Below are 9,778 nucleotides of genomic sequence, written 5' to 3'. Positions count from 1 at the left end.
AAAGAAACAAGTAATCATTCTGAAACCTAAGAACAAAAATCAAAAGACCTTAAAACAAGCTTGAGAAAATCTGTCACAAGGCAAAATTTTATTTTTTCAAGTTACAAAAATAAGAGCATGTCAAAAATACAGTCTAGTCCTTGTAAGAGTAGTTCCAGCCATTTAAAAGTTATACAGAGTTTGGAAAAAGCAATTTATATACAAGTCTTAAAACACACAACAATCATGAACAATGCGCACCATTCAATGTAGTTATTGCTAGTTATATGCAGCTTTTATTTGACATTATTCTCCATAATGGAAAGGACAGCATTTGGGCATTCTGATTGTTCCTGCTAAAGCTGTGGTTTTGGAAAATCAATCCAAAATAATAAGCTCACTATGAGTAGAATAAAATGTGTAAGTTTCGGTCAGTACCACAAGAAAGCATGGTTTAAATCTGAGTTCCATACAATTCTACATAATTATATTTTGTTACTATAACAGAAATACAGTGTATGGTTTTGGGCAAGAGTAAATGAATTACTGGTTTTATAATTAAGTGAAAAGAAACAGTTTTTGGTTGCCATGTAGAAACAAAGTTGACATATCTAGCTTATAAACATTAAAAAATGGAAAAGATATTTAATGTTTAAGCAAAAGCGAATCTAGGTTTTTCACCTTTAGAAATTGAGAGATAAAGTTAAGCATTTTGTTCTTTTGAGGATTATCATGAAGATTTGCTATTCTCCATTTTCTTTTTAAAAAAAGAACAATGAGTTAGCCACATAGCAGAAACATATTTTAAAACAGATCTATTTGCTCAATGTCATATGGAAGAACAAATCACAAAATTAAATAATTCTACCTTTAAATAACTAAAGATAATGCAGTTGACAGTACAAAGCACTGGGAAAAAAATCACTTATTTGGGGGATGTGTCATACATAAGAAACTTTGGGCCTAAAGTTCACATGGAAGACTTATTAAAATTTAAGGGTGTCACCAAAAGATAACAATGGCTTTGACTCCAACTCTCATGTTAGACCCTGTTAAAAGGTTAGGTTTATTGCTGTTATTTTACCCCAGTAAGTTCTTGAATAAATGGAGATATACATTGATGATAAGTATGAGGTGAAGTGAAAAGACCTAAAAAATATTAGTCTTAGAACAAAAATGACACTCATGATCATTTGGCAAGGATACTTATTAACTTAGTGATTTAAATCCTAAAAATAAGCTACAGTTTTAGGAGGTAGAAAACAAGTACCAGCAGTTTACCATTTGGCCACCCTCCTTACTTTTGGCTTCAGCCTTGGATTTCTATTTCTCATTCCCTATTCTCCTGTTAAAGCTATTAGTTGTACTACCACTCATTACCTAAATGTATAGACCTGAAGCTGCCAAGAAAAATCTTTTTAGGAAGCTTTGTTTTTAAGCCACAAAATGCACCCAATACTCAGATATCAACTGAGAATGTTTTGCACCTCTCTAGTTGATTAATTTACTTCATAAGAAAACATGTCAAAATAAAATCACTTAGAATGAAAAGAGACTATTGAACATCTCTATATGCAATTCCACTATGTCAGAGTAGTTATGTAAACCTAAATCTGTACTATTTTCACTGAACTGATTTGAAAAAGTCATATATTAAAATGGCATTACCAGTGTTAACTGAAAACAGGCAATGTGTTTTACTACAAAATTAACCTAATAACCAAAAAACTTCACTTCTTCCCAGAGCATTATATTGTGGTGACATCCCATAGATAATATTACAAAAGGATTTTATTTTTGCAATAGGCTGGGTTCACAGTGAGTATGTTAGTACCAAGATCATGTGTTTAATATTACTGTAAGAACGTCATTATTGGAATGTATATAAGGCATGTAAAAAAATAGCTTTAAAGCTCTTAGAGGGCAATGCTCCAAACTGGCAGCTGCTAGAAAAGGTGCTGATAGGAATAGAAAATATTAAAGAAATTTAGTTTTAGCACATATTATTAGTGCTTCTACAATCAAAATAATTCACATAAATTTCAGTTGCTGGAACTAATGGACCAAATGAGAATGGACTTTTGCCCCTTTAACTACTAGACCAATCTTGAAAACGGAAGCAATCACTTGCAATCTTCCACACAGTATTGTTGGGAGTGGACTGAGCAGTCAGCAGGAAGTTCTGGTTGAAGTAATGTTGTTTGCTTCCATCAAACTTCACAGTTCCACTGGTCACAACAAGAACTGTAGTTTGGGACTGAGTTGCTTGCTCTTTATCCACATTAAAAAAAAAAAAAGAGAACAGGTCATTTTCTATCTCTAAATAAGCAGATTTTTAGGCTTAAAATACACTGTTTATGGACTAATGCTTAAAAATTTTTTCATAAACTTTCTGTCCCTTAAGCATGCATACCCAAATCCAGAAAACTAAATACTCATTCAAAGATATTAAAATTATTTTCAGTCCAGGAAACTTGGGATACTCTAGTTTTAAAATGAGAGGGGCTTATATCTAGTATAGGACCATTTCCTTCATATATATATATAAATATTTCAGAATTAAAATTTCAGTTTTCTAACAGAGCTTACTCATGTTTTGCTTCTTAAACTATTGTTCTTTTCAGAAATTATAAAGGAAAAAAAAAATCACCCTAAACTACAATTTAAGGCACTTAGGACTCCACCTAGAGGTTATATTCAACTGTATCCATCTACCTGGAATCAAATTGTCTTGTCAAAAGTCATCCTTTCACATAACAGAGTAAATTTCTGTGAAATATTAATAGATTGTAAGATACTGAAACACATTAATCAGAGATACGGTATAATTTTACTCTGGAGACATTTCAGGGTCCAGCAGGCAACTATTTCGAGAAATCAGATAATCTTTCCCCTCTATTTACAAAAGTCACATTTAATCTCAACTTTACATACAACTTTTAATAAGCCAAAATCACACAATCCATCAAAACCTAGTAGTGGAAAGAATCTGAAGGAAGACCAAAGTTTGACTGGACAGTTAAATTTTTCATAATATTTAACTTGCTCAAGTAAATAGTTCTACTACTAAAAGTTTCTCGCTGCTTTTGGTATAAAAGCTCAGTGCTTACTAAAGGAAAACAAAGGAAGCATCTTGAAAGATCATGATCTTACCATGAACTGGTTGGCAATCTAACATATTGACCTGGAACTCACTAGAAGGCAATGTGTCAAAAAAATTATTTAGGGCATCCAGCCCTGAAACAGCATTTCCATTCCATATTAAGGTGGCCTTGTCCAGATACAGCCTAGTTAGTGCCTAAAAAGAAAGACAAATTTTAAAAAGAGAACTAATTCTGCTTCTAGATAAAAATTTTATAGAAATGGATTAAAATATTACAGATTGTATATAAACATTTTTTGTAGTTCTATCTTCATCTCCACTCTGCTTGCTCCATCTCCACTGGAAACCAATGTGAACAAAACGTTTGTCTTATAATCTTGGCCTTAAATAAATATCATCTTACTCTTCATAAACTAGGCAGTAAAATATATTTTTTCACATTTCACTTTAGACACAATAAAACCTTGCATCCAATTAAGTTCTGCTTTCTGTATTAAAATGAATTAAATGATCACAAATTCCAAGCACATGCAGCCCCAAGCCAGTTTTAGTGTGTCTTCCTTTTGTAATTATGAGAATTAACAAAGTTTTTGATCAAGCCCTACCTGTAACCTTTAATGCTAGTGGCTATATATATGAAACATTTAATATCTGCATGTGTTAGAAAGAATTAGTTCATTACTTCCACTTTTTAGAGAATAGGTCTGTGTTTTCTTAAAATTTATTCTGTTTTTTAAAAACCTTGAGACAGGGTTCTGCTGTATTGCCTCAGGCTGGTCTCAAACTCTTGGGGTCAAGAAATCCTCTTGCCTCAGTCTCCCAAGTAGCTGGGGTTACAGGCATGTCACACCATGCTCGGCTATAGTACTACTCTATTAGTGTACTTAGTTCAAAAGAATCATGAGTACTTGCTAAAGCAGAGACTTTGATAAGTCAAATGAGTTACGGCCCGAATGAGGCAGAAATTCAACAGTTAAAACTCTGGGGTCACAAGACACACTATTAGCTTAATTCTATAACGTAACTTGGGTTAAAAGGCTGGGTGGGCACAGTGGCTCGCGCCTGTAATCCCAGCACTTTGGGAGACTGAGGCGCGTGGATCACGAGGTAAGGAGTTCAAGACTGGCCTGGTCAAGATGGTGAAACCCCATCTCCGCTAAAACTACAAAAATTAGCCGGGCACGGTGGCAGGTGCCTGTAATCCCAGCTACTTGGGAGGCTGGGGCAGGAGAATCGCTTGAACCTGGGCGGCAGAGGTTGCAGCAAGCCAAGATCGTGCCACTGCACTCCAGCCTGGGCGACAGAGTGAGACTCCATCTCAAAAAAAAAAAAAAAAAAAAAAAAAGTCAACACATACCTTGACACTGGTAATAAACTATGTTGTCTGTTTTTTTCCTACTTTATTTTTTGAAAGCAATAAGGTACAATACACATTCAAGGCAAGGCACAAAAAACATCCATTGTCACATCCCTTTCCCTGACATCAAATATCAGTACAAGAAACTTCTTTTATCTCTTGCCTTAAAAAATAGGTTTTTACCCGACAAAAACAAGCAATGGGGAAAGGATTCCCTATTTAATAAATGGTGTTGGTAAAACTGGCTAGCCATATGCAGAAAACTGAAACTGGACCCCTTCCTTACACTTTATACAAAGATTAACTCAAGATGGATTAAACACTTAGAAGACATAACACCCAAACCATAAAACTCTACAAGAAAACCTATGCAATATCATTCAGGACATAGGCATGGGCAAAGAGTTCATGACTGAAACACCAAAAGTAATGGCAACAAGAGCCAAAATAGACAAATGGGATCTAATTAAACTAAAGAGCTTCTGCACAGAAAAATAAACTATCATCAGAGTGAACAGGCAACCTACAGAATGGGAGAAAATTTTTGCAATCTATCCATTTGACAAAGGTCTAATATTCAGAATCTACAGGAACTTAAATAAATTTACAAGAAAAAAACAACCCCATCAAAAAGTGGGTGAAGGATGTGAACAGACACTTTTCAAAAGAAGACATTTATGTGGCCAACAAGCATGAAAAAAGCGCCTCATCACTGGTCATTAGAGAAATGCAAATCAAAACCACAATGAGATACCATCTCAGGCCAGTTAGAATGGTGATAATTAAAAAGTCAGGAAACAACAGGTGCTGAAGAGGATGTGGAGAAATAGAAATGCTTTTACACTGTTGGTGAGAGTGTAAATTAGTTCAACCATTGTGGAAGACAGTGTGGCGATTCCTCAAGGATCTAGAACCAGAAATATCATTTGACCCAGCAATCCCATTTCTGGGTATATACCCAAAGGATTATAAATCGTTCTACTATAAAGACACATGCACACATACGTTTATTTCAGCACTATTCACAATAGCAAAGACTTGGAACCAACCCAAATGCCCATCAATGTTAGACTGGATAAAGAAAATGTGGCACATATATAGCATGGAATACTATACAGCCATAAAAAAAAGGATGAGTTCGTGTCCTTTGCAGGGACATGGATAAAGCTGGAAACCATCATTCTCAGCAAACTAACACAGAGACAGAAAACCAAACACCACGTTTTCACTCATAAGTGGGAGTTGAACAATGAGAACACATGGACACAGTGAGGGAAGCATCACACACCCGGGCCTTTCAGGGGGTGGGGAGCTAGGGGAGGGATAGCATCAGAAGAAATACCTAATGTAGATGATGGGTTGATGGGTGCAGCAAACCACCATGGCACGTGTATACCTATGTAACAAACCTGCACGTTCTGCACCTGTATCCCAGAACTTAAAGTATATATATATAAAATCCCATGTTTAATAAATGGGTTTTATACAAAAAATAGGTTTTTAGAGATAGGGTATTAACTTTTGCAGCTGCAGGATAGAAGTAGTTCTCCAAAGCACAGTTCTATGCTGGTAAGAGACCTAGGCAAGACTCACTTGACCACATACTGACATAATTACTTAAAAGATATGGTGCAGGGATAAGTTGCAATGAAAAAGCTGATGAAATCTCGGTCTGCTGAGGACTTAATATTATCCATGCTACATGTACACTTTTTGTGGGTGTGAGCTATACTTTTGAACCATAATCAGAAATTATCTATAAATATATGAAATAAAAGGGACGAATCAGGAAATATTCCCAGTAATGACCGACCCCTTCATTAGCACTAATATTACCTTGACCATATTGGTTAACTGACGGAACTAAGAAAAGGAAACATATTTAAGTGAATATATGCTGGGCCCAACGTTAAGTGCGGTATTTTAATTAATTTACCAACCTGAAAATAAAATGAGGTTAAGGGAAAATGACAGCTTGCTCCAGGTTAAAAAACTAGGTAAAGGTAAACCTGGGATATGATTCCAGAGCCCATGTTCCCACTAATGCCATACCAATCCTTCCCTGAGCAATTTGCTTTTAAAGGGTAAGTCCACAGTTACCACTTATGCAAGGCAGATGAAACGCTGGCTCCAGACACGACCTGGTATTTAATAAAGAGTAGTAGTCTAAAAAGAGTAGTAGAGTCTATAACACTCACCCGTCTTCTTTTATCCATTGTCTCATAGTAAATACTGACAAACTCCTCAGCAGCTCTACATGCCTGATCTACATAAGTTTTAAAATCCTACAAGAAAAATTCCAGAAGTATAGATTACCAACCTTTTCAACCCCTCACAAACACAAAACCACTGACAGAAGCTGATGATTTATTTCAACCACCATGTAGTTCTATATATAGTCCACATTCTTTCATATAAATTCAGACATTTTAAAGGCTGGACTCTAAAGTTTGCAATTTTAAAATTTTTCACTAATTTTCAGTGCATGTCTTTAGGACATAATCTTCTCAATGAATCTGAGTCTTTTTCAGTCTCTACATATAAATTTATAATCTTTTCTTGGCAAGTAAGTACTTTAGACTTTCAATATTTTACAAACATTCACGGCAATGAAAATGACACCACCTGACCCTTAGAAAAGGAGAGACAGCAGCGAAAACTGTCACTGAATAAGCTAGGCAAGTGTTTTCTCTTTTCCAACTGAGATGTTAGGGCCAAACTCCAAAGTTGTTGAACGGAAAACACACACACACACACACACACACCCCCCAAAGTAGTTTAACTACTTGAAAAACTGGCAGCTCCACTTAGGAAACTTTCCCACATTACGTGAACATTCACTGCTGTTTGCATAAGAACTGTGAAACCGAAGAAAGCAACGCTGTTGGCGTTCGTGCCGGAGAATTAAGGAATACCTTCCTTCTCATTCATTTACGGGGCCCAGTCTATTACTGAATTAAGAACAATGAATCGCCAGTTTCTTTGTCAGGTGACTGAAAGTGATTTTTAGGAAGATAATCAAGAAAAAGAGAATGCAAGCCATAAACAACAAATCCCAACACCCCAGCCTCTCGCTATTTCCCAGCTCAGGCTCCTTTCCGGGACCAGAAAGCGACCGCAAACCAGGCGGGGTTGGGGCCGGCAGGGCGGGCAGCAAAACGTGGGCCCCGCCCCGCAGTACAAAGAGTCGGGCCGTGATTCGTCACCTATCCACGTGAGCAGCAACCAGACCGCCCCGGAGTCCCTCCAATCAGCCACTGGAGTCCGGCGCCCAGCAGACCTGTCGCGACCCAAACACTCACCAGAGACATGGCCATCGGGGAGCCTGCAGCAGCGTGTTGCGGCAGTGGCGGCGTCACTACCTCCTCACGTGTCCGGCCCCCAGAGCTGCGGAATGATCAATACTTATTAAGAGAGCGAAACCCGCCAAACGCACAGAATTTTCCACCCTCCCATTCTCTCCCGGAAGTAGCTCGGTCCGTCGTTAAAAGCACACCGATGTTCCAACCTTAAGTTCCACCTCCCTTCGGTTCCTGCAGATCCCTCCTATCCGACTTATCTACTTGTTTGATACTTACTTAGTTTAAAATTTAAAAACCACTTTGCTTTTGTAAACATGATACTCAAAAGGAAAGTCCCTTAGTTTTCTAACGGCAAGCCTGGGGACAAGCAAAAATGAAAGTGTTCAATTACAGGGACTTTTTTTTGCCCCAGGAGGCGGAGCCAAAGCCCTCTGGAGACCAATTAGAAATGCGAGACCTCCTATTCCGTAGCCTATAGGATAAATGGGCGGAGCTTGGGGAAAGGCGTGCATGAATAGTGAACAATTTAGCATTCTGGAACATTCTGGAAGGATCATCCTCACTGAATTACTATGTTTTGGCAGTATGCCTAAAACTACTGTTTCATTTTAACCTAGCCATATTCAACAGGAAAAGTTCATCTAGTTTCCCTATTCTGGCATTTTAAAATGTCTTGTAGACACCAACAAAAATTAAGTTCACAGTGCCATTCACCACCATTTAAGGGCTATTTATTCTGCAAAGTATTCTAACAATAACTAAAATGTCAAGCGCTGACTGTATGTAAGGTGCTTTTCTAATCAGTTTTACATATATCCACTTATTATAACAATGCTGAGGTAGTTTCTACTATTTTATCATCTTCATTTTACAGCTAAGATGGAGTGAATCTGCCTACGGTAACAGACTAGATGAGATTCAAACTCAAGCAATATAACTATCACGGCAATCTGGCTTTGCTCCCCAACACCCCTTAAAAACCTCTCATCCCAAAGCCGCCAACGACTTCTGATTTAAATGGCAAATTAGATGTTGTAGTTTTACCTTAAGTGGCTGGTGTGTGGTCCCTCGTAATAGTGAGTTCTTCTTTGCTGTCCTTCTCTGTCTTTCTGAGACCAGTAGCTTCTGCCCTTTCTCATACTTTTAACCTTTCTCTTTATCTGGCTCTTTTCCTTTTAAAGTAGTGCTAACGGAAGCTTCTTCTCAGCCAGTCCGCTTCCGTTTTCTGCTAACCTCTGACTGGCGTCACTTCCGGTGCATCCCCCTTTTTAAAGCCTCCCATCTTCAGGGTGACGTAAATTGCTACCCGTATGCTAATGAATCCTAACAACCTATCCCAAGCCCCCACCCCTTATCTGAGCTCCAATTACACATATGAATTTTGCTAAACATGAACACGAGTGCACTATAGGCTTCTGAAACTTGTACGTGCAAAATTTAAACTCATTATTTCCTCTGCATTTCCAAACTTTTGTATTCTCCCAGTCGCCTATCTTGAATTCTCAGAATCTTTATTTTTTTGGTTCCCTCTCCTCCTCATCATGATTCATTCAATAAATATTTATCAGGTATTCACTGTGTGCCAAGGATTGTGCAAAGCTCTGTATATAGAGTGGTGAATAAAATAGACATGTTTCGTATCCTTATGAGGCTCGAAGTGTAATGAGAGTGCTAGACAATAAACATAACATCAATAAGTTACAAAGAAATACTGAGTAACTTGCTTAGTTCTGACCATTCCCTGTAGCAACCCTTCTACCCTTCTCCCTCTTCCCTTTTTTTTTTTTTTTTTTTGAGACAGAGTCTCGCTCTGTGGCCCGGGCTGGAGTGCCGTGGCATGATGTTGGCTCACTGCCAACCTCCGCCGCCTGGGTTCGAGCAATTCTCTTGCCTCAGCCTCCCGAGTAGAGTAGCTGGGACTACAGGCACGAGCCACCAGGTCCGGCTAACCCTTTTCCATTTTCTCCCTCTCTCTTTTTGGCTGTCTCCCTCCCTTTCTCCCCGACACTTGTCTCACTTTCCCCGTCTCGTTCTCTC

General features: G+C 38.0%; 1 protein-coding gene across 2 annotated transcripts; it reads right to left on the bottom strand.

The window, feature by feature from the left end:
- Positions 1 to 60: 60 nt before the first annotated feature.
- NXT2 (nuclear transport factor 2-like export factor 2) lies at positions 61 to 8,986 on the bottom strand. Of its 2 annotated transcripts, XM_011951667.1 has the most exons (5): positions 8,786 to 8,986; positions 7,742 to 7,826; positions 6,638 to 6,724; positions 3,133 to 3,277; positions 61 to 2,250 (listed from the first exon to the last, which is right to left on the bottom strand). In XM_011951667.1, exons 1-5 carry the CDS (start codon positions 8,878 to 8,880, stop codon positions 2,069 to 2,071), a joined length of 594 nt encoding a protein of 197 aa, XP_011807057.1. In that variant the 5' UTR covers positions 8,881 to 8,986; the 3' UTR covers positions 61 to 2,068. The 2 variants fall into 2 exon arrangements, with proteins under 2 accessions (XP_011807057.1, XP_011807058.1); XM_011951668.1 differs by lacking the exons at positions 7,742 to 7,826; positions 8,786 to 8,986 and adding an exon at positions 7,490 to 7,539.
- Positions 8,987 to 9,778: the final 792 nt, after the last annotated feature.

This window comes from Colobus angolensis, unplaced genomic scaffold, assembly GCF_000951035.1.
Source record: "Colobus angolensis palliatus isolate OR3802 unplaced genomic scaffold, Cang.pa_1.0 Scaffold324, whole genome shotgun sequence".
NCBI classification, from domain to species: domain Eukaryota; kingdom Metazoa; phylum Chordata; class Mammalia; order Primates; family Cercopithecidae; genus Colobus; species Colobus angolensis.
This window is presented reverse-complemented; position numbering and strand designations above follow the sequence as displayed.